Genomic DNA, 16,254 nt, shown 5'->3' on the forward strand with positions numbered 1-16,254 from the left:
ATGGTGTGTGGAACACAGGAACAATATGCATCTGTTTGGTAGTATCCTTCATTGCTTAATCGTGAGGTGATAGATGACTTGTTGCATGACCAGATTCTGTGGCATTGCATCATGGACACAATGTTGTGTGGTCTACATCACACGGTAGAAGTTCTGGAATACCAGAAACCTCAATGACCACATTTACTCATTTTTTTTGTAAAATAATGGCTGCATGTGTACTGGTGATCAGTCTAAAGCCTGAGATAGCTGCGGCATTGGTGCTTGAGGTGTGCCAGCTGCTAAGGCTTTAGAGGGGATGGATGAGGAAATGTGCAACTTGATAGTCCTGGGCTAATCAAGGTCCTACCTTCCGGGGTGAGGCTTTCCGGGGGTTTTAAAGGCAAGTGCAGGTTCTCTGGATGATTTGCAATGGGAACTTCCAAGACTTCACATACATGTATTGCTCTTGCATTTTCTGTAATAGCTGGTGAATTGAATCCATCAACGTACGTTGTTTTCTTTCTACTGTTGCTGGCTCGTCCAGTAAGAAATGTAAATTATTCCACTTGTCCAAGCTTTTCTCTGCTAATAAGATCTAAAGACCAGCCATATGCAGGTCTTGGAGTTTTAATGAAATACACAGTCAAGTGTGATCAGTGAACTACTTGTCCTTTGCTGTACAGAGGCTTCACTTGGCTTCTTGGCACCCTCCAGCAGTTGGAGTCTAACAGAGGCTGGGGCAGCCTCGTGCTTCCTTATACTGACTTAGACTTGGCACGGGTTCGGCTCTTCACCATGAGAGCCCTAAAACGGAGTGGTGGGCAATCTTGGAAGCCCTGTGTTACGTACAGAAGCAAGAAGTCGGTATCTAGCAAACTGCTGCTTGCCTGGAATTGATGAATTTATACAGCCTTGTCTGGGAGCTGCCCTGATCCTTTGGAGGCTCCTGGAGGATTGTGATAAGTGGTGCGTGGATTAAAAGGTAAGTCATGAAGGAAGTTCTCTGGCCCAGGCTAGAAAAAATTTGCTATACACTTAATAGGGCCCAGCCTTATTCTTAAGGGATGATCATTGGCAAAGATGAAAGTGCAAAGATCCTTTCCCTGTTGAGGAAACGAGCAAAATTTAACTACCATAAGTCAAGTTAAATTCCCATTGACTTGCGTGGATTTAAAATGTGCTGTTCTGGAAATGACTCCTGCTTTGCTTGTGCTCCTGTCCAACTCTTTGCTTTGCTGTGTGAGTACTTAAAAACCTCACGGTATCCTGAGCCCAAGAGACTGAGTCTGCCCATCTCCCAGCCTGCCACGCATGGAAATGCTGAGGATGAGGAAAGTGGTGGGGCTGGTGCAGCTCAGCAAGCGGAGGATGGGCTGTAGGCAGAAAGTGGATAAGCGATCCTTCTTTTTCCTGTTTTTTCTACGCATAGCAAACTTTATCCCTGCCAAATTGATTCCAGAAGAGGAAAGGCTTGGAGACAAGTCTGCTTTGGGTCTGTGGAGTCTTTTGCCTAACGCTTCCTCCCAGCTTCTGCAAAGGGTTGGTGAATGCACGCTGGAGAAGAAAAAAGCTGGAAAAATTTTTTTTTACTGCTACCTTGTGTCTGCAGTAGCTATATTGTAGTATGTAGACCAGGCAGCCTTAAGTTGTTTCTCAGCCAAGGGCAGAGGAGTGTGGGCTGAAACTGGACTTTGCTGAGGAAGTTCTTGCAGCATTGGAGGCAATGGTGAAGACTTCAGGCTTTCTATTTTCTAGTTTCTTTGAACGGAGAAGATTTTATGTCCAAACTTGCACCCTGGAAGTGATGAAGGACAACTTTTGCAGTTACCCTTGTTTCTGGCACAGGTGAGTGTAAAACATCCAGCTGGGTCTGTCCCAACTTGCAGCAGTTTCCTTTGAAGTACAAGATGGACAGCAGCCTGAAATGAGACGGGTAGCCTACCTCTACCCTTTGTAATGGGTACGTGTTTTTTTTGTTTTTACCTGCTTCAAAAGAAATGTGCAATCTTACACCTTAGTTGCCAAAGAATTTGTGCTGCTGCTCCATGCAGATGTCACCAGCTGCTGTGTGCAGCGTGGTACGAGCGCGGTGCAGGTGGTGATGGTGCAGCCGGGCTCGCTGGGCTTACCCTGCTAATTGGCACTGCTGTGCTGTAGCCTCTTAAGAAGGAGAAATCAACAGGTTTTAATTAGTCCTTATGTAATCAGTACTGCTCATCTTCAGAGCATCTTGCTAATACTACTTGCTAATCTTCACAACCTCATCTGCTAAGGTCAAAATGACTCCCCTTTGACAGCTGGGGAGAGGGAGTGAGAACCTTTGCACAGATGCCTTCAACTCCATTACGGACACAGTGGAAACATGGCTAAGCCAGGTCTGGGTGATGGGTGACCTCAGCATCCAGCTTTTTCTTAGGTGTCCTATTTCCCTACTGGAACCTTTTCTTTTTGAAATAAGATGAAAACTGAGAGGATTTCACCCAAAACCCTGGGCTTTCTGATGTTTTCCTAAAGGAAACCCAAGTCCTATCTCAGTCAGATGCTTACTGAGATGTGCGGTGAGCTGCACTGGTGCCGATCATAAGGCAGAATATTGCTGAAAACAAGCTTTTACAGATTTTTTTCAATATCTATCTCTGCAATGCTGCTAATAAATATTTGGCTAAACCTGACCAGCAGGTCCCAAATCCAAGGTGAGGAGCTATTTTTCCTAGAAGGAACATGGCCAGATCTGAACTGTTATTCTGTGACAGGGTTTGCTCAGGTAGCATGTGGTGTACCCAGGCACTGGAAATGGGTTAATCACCAGCAGAAATCGGTGCTTTGGCAACTGGTGTGAGCTGGGCTAGGTCTTAAGCAACATGGATTTAATATAGAAGCTCTGCCTTGAGTCGAAAGGATGGTTTCTCACTTTGTTGCTGCTCTGAAGTGGCCCACAAGATGTGCTCATCCTTTTCGGCAGCAAGCCAAAAAATCTTCCATGGTTGTTCCTTATCTAATGCGCTAGAAGTATTTCATACTGAGGTACGTGAAGAAATCTGTGAGCTTTTTAAAGCAAGATGGTGTTTTGAAAGCCCTGGGATACGGATGTTTCCTGTGCCTGGTCTTAATGCTGCTTTGCAAATACTAAAAGCTCCTCCAGAAGCTGAAGCGTGGCCCTTTCAGAGGATGCGGTGTGAATCCTTGGCTGTTGCTCACTTAATTATTACTTGTGTGGGGTTGTACTGGCCATAGTAGGTACCTCTGAGCAGAATGTTAATCCTGCTCAGCCTCTGCTAAGAAATATTCCTGTTAGCATTAGCGAGGTCACTCCCAAAGACTGACCTCCAGGCATCACGCCCTGCTCTCTTGAAATCTCTGTGTCACAGAAGGAGCAAGTTTGACGTCTTCCTACCGTAGCTTGGGTCATTCGGCAGCATCCTTCTGCCAGCACCACCTAATGCTGCAGATTATTGCGAGGCGTATTGCTGGGATGGACATGTGTGATGGCCAGTGTCTGCTGAGCTGCACGGAAAAATCGCCACCATAAAGTAACAGCCCATGGAAAGAGGTGGTGGCATCTCGCGGCTGCGTTTTGAAAACCACCCAGCCTGGGCTTGTCTATGCCAACATAACTTTGCTCGCAATCCCTTGGTGTGTGATGGAAATCGCTTTGTAAGAGGACAAGAGCTGTGCCCAGATCCTGTGTGTAGGTGCGATGCAGGGAGGAGAGCAGGGTGGTGGCCAGGAGCCACCACTTTCATCCATGCAGGGTGGCTTTGTCCTGGGTGGTTGAGTTCTGGTTTCTAGCATGGCTGGGTCTATCTCTGTGACTAGTGTTGGCACCGACAGCGTCCTGTGGCATCGAGTTCTTCCACCCCTGTTTTGTTGGGGACGTAACTGCAGGGCTACAAATGGACTTGAAACCAGCCTTGGCCATCTTGTGTGGTTGAGGTGTTCTGTTTTCTCACCCCCCTGGTTCTGGCTTGGAGTCGGAGCAAATTGTCTCTGACCGCCGCACTCCTCAGCCTCGCGGCAGCAAAGGCAGGCAGGGATAGCACAGCCCGGAGCCGTCTCTGCTGACATCAAGCCCCATTTCTCGCTCCCTCGAAACCAAGATGCGCAAAAAATATCTCAAGACTTTGGGGTTTTGTCTATTAAAGCCAAACGCTCAAACTTGTAAATTCATGTTTCCAATGCTTCATCCTTTAAAGAGCCACAGCCAAGGAAGGCTGCCCACGACCCTGTTAGTGTGGGGCACCATGGTGGGATGTGATCCTGCACCTGGGCAGGAGCAGGAGACAAGGTCTGCCCCAGCATCGTGTGCCTGAAAGGCTGCTAGTGCCCGCAGGCTCTGCAGGCTGCTGTTTTCTTTCTTCTCTTGGCAGCCTTTCCATCTTTTGCAAGGAATTAAAGGGGTTTGTCCAGGAATTATGATTTGCCATTCTTCAATATTCTTTTTTCCCCACTGTTTTCCTTTTTTCTAGAGATGGGTCTTTTGTTGTTTCATATCTTTCATGTGGTTTCTCAAAGAAATGAGAATAAAGTTGTCACACCCTCTTTCCATCTCTCCTAAAATAGCTTTTGAACCTGTTGGACAACTTCTAACAAATCTAACAGCCAGGCACAAGTCTCAAATACATCAAGTTCCTGCACATTTAATTAAAGCTTGCACCTTAGGAGGAACAGGAAAATCCCATCATGAGACAGAGCCGGAGGAAACCAGACTTTTGTGGTTCTGTAAAAACCTCCTCCTGCGGTAGTATTTGCTTTACTGGGTACTTTAGGGCCAGTTTGTCATGGATGCTGTGGGTCTTCCTCTCCAGGCACCAAACAGCTCATGGCCAACGCAAAGAGCACGTGGGCTGTTATGACGCCAATGGATGGGAGAGTTGGGTCCCAACGCCAATGACGGGGCCACCTCGTCACCCTGGTGCTCCCAGCCATGACTCAGAAGAGGGACACATCTCCTCCTTCCCTCCCAGGGCACTAAGTGCAAGGCCATGGGGAAGGGCTGGTTTTGGGGATGCCACTAATGCCCCCTCCCCTGGCTGCCCCTCTTCCAAGTGGGACTTTCTACGCGCTGTTACTTTTCTCACACCATCTGGTGACTAATTTAGCACCTAGAAAATAACACCAGCATTTCAATGAGGGTTTGGGTAGGGTGTTTTTTTTTTTTTAATTCCATGAGGCATTTATTCATTATTTCCTGTCTTCCATTAGAACATGTAAACGTAAACAGCATTTCTGTGATGCCGGGGCAGGTTTACCTGCATCAGCTGAAGGATGCATTTCTTCTCCAAACACAACGTGCCACCTCCCTCCTTCTTTTTCCAGCACATCCCAGTCGACGCGACGTCTTCCAGCTCAGCCTACATGTGCGTGCACACGCACTTATTAACTTTTATATCTTAATTGAAAGGGCGGCATACGTTTAAGCCTTAATAATGACATCCTTTCTCCCAAACAGTCTTTAATCTTGAAACGAAGCGGTGAACCAAGGCAGCAGAGCGGGGTTGCTGAGCAAGGCTGCTGGCACGTGTGTGGATGGGAGCAACTTTCCAAGAAATGAGTTTTTAGGGTTCGGATTCGAAGTGTGTGCCTGATGGTCTGGAGACCGGAGCGGCGGTGGCGGGGGGAGGTGACGGGGGCCCCGTGGGTGACGAATAGGAGGATTTGATGAGTAGGAACTGGGTGTGAAGTCTCTTCCAGGGCTATTAAATAGCATAAAAGGCAATCTCCCTTTAACACAGTGCCCTGATAGGTCTCTGCGTGTTGGTCCACGGGCCAGCCCCTTTATCACTTCCTAGCCTGGCTCATTAATATAAACTGATAGGTTTTATGGGCTTGGGGTTTCCCTTGCTATTTGCCCTGAGAAAAAGACAGTTAAAGTCTCTGGATGCTCTTATGTGAAGCAGCTTTTCCTTGGGCTGGCATTTGAGATGCCAGACTCTGAAGCCGTAATTGCAGCTATATGGGAAATATTATGTTACGGTCAACAGTGTGGCTTAAAAAAAAATCCCCCTAATCCTGACTTATACCTGTGTCTTGGTGCTTCAGTGCTGAAAGATCAAAACATTCATAAAAATGACTTGTTGGTGGCTTTAAGAGACCGATCTTTGTGCTTCAGAGGGGATTAGGTCCTTGGCTTTCGAAGATGCCGTTTAAACCGGTTTGAAGGTTGAATGAGAAACCATTGCTTTGAAGGATGGAGTGCAATGTATTATTGGTGAGGAGTCTTCCAAGAATGCTTGTTTTTGGCTGCCACGCTGCAATAGGTGAGAAGCTGGGAAAAAAACAATAAAAAGAAGCGAACCCAATACAGAGAAACTACATGCCATGCTTCGAGATGCTGCTGTTTCCATATTTACTTCTTGTCTGCTCTAAAAAAAGAGGATTAAAAAAGAGAGAAAAAAGGGAAAAGGGGGGGAGGGGAAAAAAGGGGGGGAAAAAGGGGGGGGGGGGGAGAGAATTTCTTCAAAAAGGAGCAGTCAATGTGCACTGCTAATTGACCAAAGCCCTGCCAAGCAAATCTTTTGTCAGATCGTCTGCCCGAAATCAAAACCCCGGACTCAGCAGGCCCCGTTACTGGTGGTTCTGCCTACGAAGCAGGAAAGCGTAAAGCCCCCCGTTCCCACTGCTTTGTTAAAAAGCCCTCACGACACCAGCCCCGTCTCCCCCCTCCCGCTGGCTGCTATATAGCGGGGTGTCCAACGTTTCTGTCCATCGCTGTTTTGGTTTGGCTCCTGCTTTTGGTCTTGGATAGCAGCCAGCAGAAAATGTCTCAATACTCAGGAAAAGTAAGTAATGACCCAACCGCTTCCCTTTCAGCCTGGGACCGGAGAGCCTGAGCATCCTCTGGGTTGAAGGAGTAAGTCAGGACAATATCGCGGAGGATGCGATGTGAGTGGTGATACCGGGAGCAAATTTGGTAATGGGGACGGGGAGGGTGCGGCAGAAGGAGCTGCGTTTTGGGAGCCGAGTTTCCTGTTTAAACATTCCTGCTGGAAATATGTGTGAGCAAGCATGAGGCGGCGAGGAGTGTCGTAAATGCGGGATGCGCTGCGTTCCCAGAAAAACAAATACAGTTCTTAGGAAAAAATGCCAGTGATGCCGTGCTCCTCTTGCTGGAAAGCAGCTAAAAAAACCCAAAAAACAAACCCAAACCATCCTAAACCGATGCATCTGCAAGAGATTCCCATCTGCTCAAAATGGGGCTCTGGCCATGCCCCTGCTCCTCACCGCCGGCCTGTTCTCCTCCCTCCCCCAGATCACTTTCTACGAAGGCAAATGCTTCACAGGCAGAAAGCTGGAGGTCTGCGGCAGCTGCGGCAGCTTCCAGGACCGAGGTTTCCTCAACCGGGTCAACTCCATCTGTGTCCATAGCGGGGCTTGGGTCTGCTTCGATCACCCCGATTTCCGAGGGCAGCAGTATATCCTGGAGCACGGCGAGTACCCCGATTTCTATCGCTGGAACGGCCGCAGTGACCACCTGGGCTCCTGCCGGCCCGTCGGGATGGTGAGTGGATGCATTTCGCTCTCCCAGCTGGAGCATCAGTGGGACGGAGCTGCCGTGGGGCTTTATTTTTCCCTGAACCTTGTGAAAAAGCATAATAAAAATCTGCGCTCTTTAGAAATAATACATCCTGTTGAGAAGGAAATAGTCTCCCAGGGAAGGTTTGTCCTCCCTTGGAGCGGTCTGCACAAGCCACAAAGCTGAGTCGCGGTTTCCCGTGCCTTCCGGGACACGTTGCTTTCCTTCCGTGGCATGAAATGCAGCGGCTTTAACGGGATGAGATTTTTCCCGTGGTTTTTCAGATGAGGTGGCAAGGTCCTGCCGGCGTCATGTGCTTTTTTTTTTTTAATGTGAGTTGCTATGAAATACTTACAGGGGAATTAAGAAGGGGGTTCGTTGCCCAAGGCAAGTTTGAGCCGCGGCAGCCCTGACTCCCCACGCACCCGGAGGGGGAGCGTGCAGCCCAAGGGCTCTCCAAACCAGACCTATGGGGCAGCTGGGCTGCTCCTGGCAAATTTTAGCTGAATTCTCTGCTGTTGCAAACCCCCTCCAGTAATCCTAAACTAAAACCGATTTTTTCCCCATACTAGATAGCCCTTCCCTTATGAAGCTTTTAAAAGCACCATCCAGAGGAAGGTTTAATTGGAAAGATTAAAAAGTAGCAAAATAAAATGAATCTGGGTTAGGTCCTTCCATTTGCCTCTCCTGTCACTGATGACCCCTGGGGCAATGATGAACCCACTTGGAGCTGGTGGGGTTTCTCGCTGGCCCCAAAGCTGCTTTTTGGTACAGCAATGCGTTTGTTTCAGGTTTGTAACATCCTCCCCAAAGCACCTCTGCGTCTGTACAGGGAGGGATGCTCTGCCCCGGGTCCTGGAGCCCGGCCAGTATGAGGACGTGCTCCTCCTTCCCTGGCCCATGATTTTCCCTGTGAGATGCCAGCAAGTGTTTCAAGGCATTTCTGCAGCGCAGATTCCCGGAGGAATGTTTGCTCAGGCACGGTATCCGCTCGGCTGCTGCCGGCGGCCGCGTGCTGTGGGGTTTGGCATCACAGCCCGGCCTTCTTGTGCGTTGACGTTGTTTATTTGAAAAATGCATTTAAGTATTCTTTGAGTTCTGCTTAAAAATATCCTTGCAGCTTGTTCGGTCCAAAATATCTATGCTGCAGGCTGCAGAAATCTCCCCAGGGGAATTTATATCATGTCACCCTTAAGTGCTCATGCAGCACTGATGATGCTAGGAAGTTTTCTTTTCCTTTTTTTAATTTTCCTTAAAGAAAGGCACAACATGTTCCATCAGGAATAGCAGCTACACGTGAACTGGAGGCAACGTAAATTAGTTTAGGGGAATAGTCTAACATCTTTGTACACTCTGGATATATACCTTTTCTTGCTATGTAAGCGCATGGAGAGCCGGGGCTGTAGCTGATGCTGTATTTGGGATGGAGGGTCTGTGGGCCGCTGGGGAGGATCTTCAGATGGGCAAAGGGCTACGTGTGCCTGAGCACAACGCATCCCCTAAGCAATGTATTAGCACTGGATGGCAGCTGTAGGAAGGTGCAGCTGGGTGCGGAGGTGAGGGGTTTCTGGCTGCTTTTCTGGTTGGCGTGGTGTGCTGGGAGGTGGCACGAGTTCGTGCGTGCTCTGTGCATGCCGGCACTGGTGGTGTTGGACTTCTTTTCACATTCCCCTTCCGACACACCCTTCCATCTTCCTTTTTGTCTTGTAAAAGCCGGGGAAATAATTTGCTGCCTTTTTTTTTTTTTTTTTTTTTTGGTTGATTCGAATCCCTTTGTCCCCAGCACGGCGAGCATTACAGGATTGAAATATTTGAGGGGAGCCATTTTAGCGGTCCCAGCCTGGAGCTGACGGAAGATTGCTCCTTTCTGCAGGGACAAGGCTGGGACAAGACCTGCATCAACGCCCTCAAAGTGTACGGGGACGGCGCGTAAGTAACCGCGTGTGTCCCAGCACGCAGCCGCTGCGGTGCTCCCTGCCCCGTGCCCTTTGTGCCCAGCACCGCAGGGGAGCGAGGCAGCTGCAGGGACTCCCCCCATCACGGAAAAGCCTGTTGATGCTGGGGGGACGTGGAGAAAGCCTAAAAATCTGAATTCAGCCTATGGTTTAAAGGTGAATTTTGGTGCCTGCCCATTGAGAGCTGCTTCAAGGGGGCATGAATTTTGGAGGGTGGCTGCTAAGCACAAGCTACAAGAGCTCTGAGACACCTTTTTAAGGTGTATGAAACAAGAAGCCTAAGACCACCTTTTCTTTCTTTCTTTCTTTTTTTTAAATGTTTCTGTCCATGTTTCCAAATACTTCTTTAAAATCCATGCAGAGGATTTCAGGGAGGGTGGATGGATGGCTCCGGGTGATGCAGGTCAGGGCTTTTGCTTTGCAAGTGGCTTGTCCAAGGCTTGCTGCAATACCAGAAACCTCCTCCTTGGACAGCAAAAATGAGGCAGCGGCGTCTTGCCTTAAAATTAAATCCTGCCTCTGAAAGACAGGGGCATCTGTGATGGTGATGCGCAGCCACCCCAATGGGGGTTTTTGGTCACCCTCGGTGTCCCGTGAACTGGCTTTGCAGACATGTTACTGATGCTCAGCCCCATCTTCCTGCCCCTGCAGATGCTCTTAAAAGCCTTGGCAGGATGGCAGCTTTGCCTTTTTCTTGCTGTCAGGTAGCAATTTGCATTTTCTCAATGGTGTCGGTCCTTCTTGTTTTTTCTCTTGTTGTGAAACGGGTTGTTATCTGGCCGTCTCCCCTTTCCTCTGTCCGACAATTGTATTTTCACTGCAAGTGTGCTGGGAGCAGGGAAACTCCATAAAATCCTCCCAGAGCCAAGCAGAGGGTGGCTGGAGCAAGACACGGGGCAGAGGGGAGCCTCTGCAGAGGAGGGAGCACAGAAATGCTCTTCTCCACCTGTCCTGGACTGGATATTGCGCATCTCACCTGTACCCAGCGTGGGACATTGGACCCTTTCTATCCAACGGCAATTGTCTCCCAGAATAGGAAAAAGGTTGTTGCCACCCAAGCCTGTGACATCTTGACAGCGAGTGCCCTGCAGGACCCTTTTTGATTCAACCAAGACCTCCCCTCTTCCAAAAAAACAGGCTTACGATCAGGCAGTGGCTGTTCATTAAAACTAAGCAGCAGAGCTACCAGCTCCCGATGAGAAGAAATGGCTGGAGCCCACCAGAGACTCTGTTAGCGCCGAGCATTTGAAGCAAAAGGCATTTGACTATCAATGCTATAAAGCCAAGAGAAAGCCTGTGAGTGCTCTGGCAAGAGCTTTAGGGCCAATTATTTACCACATGTGTCCCTGTAGCAGAGCCTGGAGCTTGAGAAATTGGGAAGCTGCCCAGAAACTTTCAAGCACTTAAATTTTTCAGATTGATTTTCCCCCTCCCCTGCAAAATACGTAAGGGGCACAAAGCTTGCTTTCCCTCGCAAGGGAGCCTAGACTGTTTATGTTAACATTACATGACTTCTCAAAGGCTTCGAGTAGCCATAAAAAAAAAAATAGAAAAAAATAAAATGCTGAGTGGAGCGTGGTGAGGAAACTTGCGGAGTTTTGTAGCATTACATTCAGACCCTGGGAACATGGTTGTTCCAAGCACATCAAAGGGTCTGTAAGAGGCCATTAAAAGGCAGGATGGTGCAGAGGGACCTGCTGGCTCCGGGCTGCAGGAGGAAAGAGGGAAGGAGGAGATAGGGCAGCGGAGAGGTGAGACCAGGGAGGAGAAAGGGACACTACGGCACCGCTTTTCTCCTTCAGATGGACCATATAAGCTCAGATGACCCCAGAGGTGCTGCAGGTGTAGCTAGTGCTGGGCTCAGCCCGGCAAAACCCTCCCAGGACCCATCCCAGGACCATTTGGGGAGCAGAGGAGAGGGGGACACCAGAGACGAGAGGAGTTTCAACCATAGGCTGTCTCCAGCTCATCCCCAGGCTGAAAGCAGGTCTGGTGTACCCTGTGCATCTTGAAAGCAGGTGTAAAGCAGGGTCCTCCTGAGCTCCCTGCCCGCCAAATTCTCTCTCTGTGACTTTCCCCCTTAATTCCCGCAACGCGACATCCGTTGGATACAAAAATATTTGCTTCCCCTTCAAAATCCATGGATGGTGTCACGTGCTGTTAAAAAGCTGTTGCCTGTACTCGTGGGGACGGCTGTGCCTGCGGGAAGTGATGATGGATCAGCTGGAAACACGAGAATGGAGAGAAACGTCTGCTTTTGGCATGGTGAGTGGTGGGACTGAGGGCATCCAGCACCTTCCCCGCTGCCCTTTTGGGGCTGGCGACTGCTACCCCACACAGCCATAAAGGGTGATGGTAAAGCTGTTAAAACCATGCTGGAAATGAGATTGCTATTTCGGAGCAGTTTCGAGATGTTACCGCCTCCTCGGAAGCTGTTGCGGTTTGCGTGGTGAGCGGCTTTGCCCGTCCCACGGGCAGAGCCAGCTCCAGTATCACATATGGTATCATCTGGTTTTAGATGAAGATGTGCACTTCTTGTCCTCCCTTGTGCCTCAGCCACTCCACAGAGGATTGCTTAGAAAAAACAACTTTAAAAAGCTGAATTTGTTTTACAGTCCAGGAGACAATACGCCAAAAAGGGCTTTTCTATGCTACAGTGACATAACTTGAAGGAACCAGACCAACCATTTATTCTGCTGAAGCATTTACAAGCCTTTGGTAGACGTTCTGCAGTCGGGCTGTGAAATATCAACCAGAACAGGTACCCGGCTGTGAAATATCAACTAGAACAGGTACCCAAACATCGCTGCTCAATAAACTTTACATCTTTCTCAGCTGAGGCAATAGCTGCTCGTGGCACTGCTCAAGTCCTACGTGGAGTATTAAGTGACCTCGAGCCCTTCAGAAAGCATCCCACTTGGTTCAGGCTGAAGCTGCAGTGCTCCCCTGCTAGTTTTTCAGCACAAGCAGCCAGTTTTGGCTTATAAGGCTTGAGCTGGTTCCATGCGAGTTTTATTCTCATGTCCTTTGGGTTTATGTGCTAATGAAACACAGCACTGAGATGTTTGAGGGCTGCATGCTATGTGCCTGGATCAGCTCTCCCATGCTGGGCTTGAGGACAGGATCATCTTTTTTTTGTTTTCTGGGCTCCTGACTGACTTGATTTCCTCTCTCGCTGATGGTCTCAGAGAACGTAAATTTTAGGCAATAAAGGAACAGCTAAGTAAGCCATACAAGTCTTCACTCATCACCTTGCACTGCCAATACACTTCACTCCCATCTTTCTGCTATTCCTTTTATTCCTCTTTTTTGCAGCCTTCCCCTAAGCAGAGGGACAAGCTGGTGGGTTCTTATCACCACATCAGGTCATGCAGTCTGCTTCCATCTACCCCAAGGTCTGTCCCATTCCCTCAATGCGACTGCGCAGACACGTCAACCATGTGTCTGGAAAGAAACGCAGAGCTCTACCCCCTGCACTACCCCCAGGGTCCACCAGTTGTTGAAAGATGCCCTAGAGCAGAGCAGAGCTGGAAGATCCACCATGACCTGGTAGGCCAGCAATGCCCTGTGAATATCCCTGTCCTACCACATGCAGTATTTTCAATAACGTTAGGTATTCTTAGCAGGAGGGAGTGATTGGAAGGTGCTGAAAATAGGACTGAGAGCTCTCTTCAGAAGTGCTTGAGGGAGGGGTGGTGAGCTGATGAAGAAAGAGGCCCATGATTGTCCAAAAATATGGAGAGGTGCATATAAGCTGAAGGGATGGGATAGAAAAGGAAGCAAGCCATGCATGCCATATGAACAAGGCTGGGGTGTGTATCTAGAGGAAGAGGATCATTTTATAAATTGTTCTTAATTAAGCTGAAGAGCTGAGCACGCTACCCCACACTGTGCATCAGGTTATGTGATGGTGGGGGACGGGACATGGCTTCAGAGCAATCTGCTGCTACACTCACATGAGCAGTGGGCAGCCTTCTCCACGCGCTGCAAAGTGAGCTTCAGAGGAAAAGTCTGAGGATGACTTTGTAATTCTGGTTCAGATATACACTGGCTGCAAAAAGCGCTAAAGAATGGAACTTGTTTGTAGGAAACGCTTGGGATCCGAATGTCTTGGCTGAGCACACTGCAGCGATGCTGCAGAAAAGGGTTGTGCAAGCGCGGGCAGCAAGGTGGAGGGGGCACCAGGCAGGCACGTGCTCAACGTGCCAGTCGTATCGGTGCACAGGCAGGTGGGAGAAGGGACCCAGCACAGTCCCACCTGGTGTCCTCTCAGGAACACAAAATAAATCCAAATATGTCAAGGAGTCTGTAAGGTGGCTTGACTAAATACCCTAACCTTTTGCTTTTTTTTTTTTTTTTTTTTAAGTAATGCCCGTGGGTGGCTGGTTTTATAAACAGCTTTTTTTCCTAGGCCTCCAGCTTTTTGCTCTGGGTCAGACTGATCTGAGTTCACCAGCTGTTGTCTGACCCCGGAGGCCCAGCAGTCTTTAACCCATCCAGTACTTAAAAGAGCTTCTCCCTGGAAATCCCACATACAGTAGGTCTCAACCCCAATGTCACAGCTGAATTCCTGCCAAGAGACAGACCACAGAAACCAAATGGAGGATTGCATTTGTGCTCTGCTGTCGTTGCTGAGCCCATAGATGTGACAAGCAGCAGAGATCCTTATAAAATCCTTAAAAACATTGGGAAGAGACAAACAAGGCAGAGATGAGTAGTTCAGCAATGATGGGGTGACTAAAACTCACTAAAACTATCAGAGCAATGGCAAAACTTGGTTAAAAAGCATGGAGGATTTAAATAGAGGAAAGAGGTGACACTTGTGGCCATGTTAAGATCATGGCACAGTGTGTATCAAAGGGGTAAAGGGAGAGAAGAGCAGTGAAATTTGTCCCTCTTGACCATCAGAATTGCTCCTGACTTGAAGACCTTCAAATGGAGAAAGATGTAGCCAAGCTAGGTGAAGAAGTCAGGCATGCCAAAATCACCAAGGTTGTTGAGTGTTGTATCTATTTGACTGTAGTCCAAGGGAAAGTTGTAGTTAATGCTGGACATACAGATAAAGTGAAGATAACTGAGCCAAGTCCTGCTCTCTGTTGGAAAGCATCAAATAGAGGCCACTGAGAATTACTAGCAAAGAGAAGAATTATTAGATAGGATTCCCATCATAGCTAATGAGTCAGTTCAAAGAGGTAAAACATCCTTCAAGCGTTGCACATTTCTCCTTACAGTCCAAAATGGGTTTATCCAGGTGCGGGGAGGACTCATGTCCTTTAGCACTATCAAATGCTATTAAATTGTTTCTGTTGCACATGGTAAAGCTCAGAGAGATCCATTCCTACAGCAATGTGAAGCGGGCTGCACCTGGTCCCAGGCTTCATCGCTGGTGTAACCCAAAACAACTTCTTCTAAAGGCAAGGTCCAATCTGGCTGTGGATAATTGCCAGGCTACGCTGGAAATGGGTGGAAGCACCAGCAGTTGATTGCACCAGGGGCATTTTTGTGCACAGGATGGGACGAGGACTGCGGAGGGACCATCAGGCCCCAGTAGTTTGCAGAACTGCAGTGCCTAAATGGAGCTATTCAACATGGGCGTGAGGCCACCTTGCATGACCACGCTGTTGGGACCTAAGTAACCCTCCCTTTCTGCCCAGGTGGGTGCTGTATGAGGAGCCCAACTACCGAGGCCGTATGTACGTGGTGGAGCGGGGCGAGTTCAGCAGCTTCAATGCGTGGCAGGCGCGCAGCGCAAGCGTCCAATCCATCAGAAGAGTCATCAACTACTTCTAGCTGAGCTTTCATCCTACTAGCAATAGCCTGCCGAGACTGGGCATCACCCTCCTTCCCACTCGCTGACCTGTAGAATAAATTGTTAAATACCAGCTTTCGGCTCTCAGTACTTTTTTTCCATCACTTGCATGAGTTCAAGAGGGAATAGACTTGCAACCTTTCTAAGCTTGATTTACATGCCATGAATTTGCTTTTTTTTATTCTGCAGTGATTTATAAGGAGGACATGGGGGTGATGGGCCAGAACTGGTGGTGACAAGCAGATCCAGGAACTCGCTCCCCGGCATGGTTGTGGTCTGACCCATGTTCACCCTGTCCAGGGCCACCCTGCGATGAACCCAGCTGACTCCTGATGCCTGGAGGGTGTCACACTGCTGCACGCGTGTGTTGTGAGCGCAGGCGCACAGCCGTCAGATGATCTGCTCATGCCACATGATGACACACGTGAGGATCGTGTCAGGATCTGACCGACTCGTGGCATCTGTCTGAGTGTGACGTGCTGGTCCTGATGCAAAGGTGATGGTAGAAATCATTTGTCCTGAGTTACTTTGACCTTCGATCAGCACACATTAGTAATGTATGTTTAAAAAAATTCCCTGAAGGCACAAAACCTAAGCAATCTTCTTTTTGCTCCCTGATTCATAAGCCCTTCAGCTGACAATGACATTTTGAGGGGGTGGCAGCAAAGATAACAGCCACGGCGCTGTCACTTTCCGCACAACCCTCTTCCCATCCTTCTGCCCGTTCGGTGCTTCCAGCCCATCCCAGTTGTTTCGGTGCCCCTGAACCCCATTTGGTGCTTGGCAGCCGGGATGGGAACAGCCTTGCCCATTCAGCTACAGACCATCCACAACAGCCTGGGCGCTTCCCCTTGCATTCAGCACCCAAAAGTCAGGTAGCTTCCTTTCTGTAAAATCATAAGCTGTGTTCAGTATTAGCTAAGAGTGTTTCTGGCTATTTCAGAAAGGGGTAATTTTATTCTTTTCACTCCATTATTCTATTAGCTGTTAAGACC

General features: G+C 48.7%; 1 protein-coding gene across 1 annotated transcript; it reads left to right on the forward strand.

Moving 5' to 3' along the window:
- The first annotated feature begins 6,719 nt into the window (after nucleotides 1-6,719).
- Nucleotides 6,720-15,288, forward strand: CRYGN (crystallin gamma N). The gene is made up of 4 exons (XM_049799131.1): nucleotides 6,720-6,761; nucleotides 7,232-7,480; nucleotides 9,279-9,424; nucleotides 15,105-15,288. Exons 1-4 carry the CDS (start codon nucleotides 6,741-6,743, stop codon nucleotides 15,238-15,240), a joined length of 552 nt encoding a protein of 183 aa, XP_049655088.1. The 5' UTR covers nucleotides 6,720-6,740; the 3' UTR covers nucleotides 15,241-15,288.
- Nucleotides 15,289-16,254: the final 966 nt, after the last annotated feature.

Source organism: Accipiter gentilis, chromosome 4 (genome assembly GCF_929443795.1).
Source record: "Accipiter gentilis chromosome 4, bAccGen1.1, whole genome shotgun sequence".
Lineage (NCBI taxonomy): Eukaryota > Metazoa > Chordata > Aves > Accipitriformes > Accipitridae > Astur > Astur gentilis.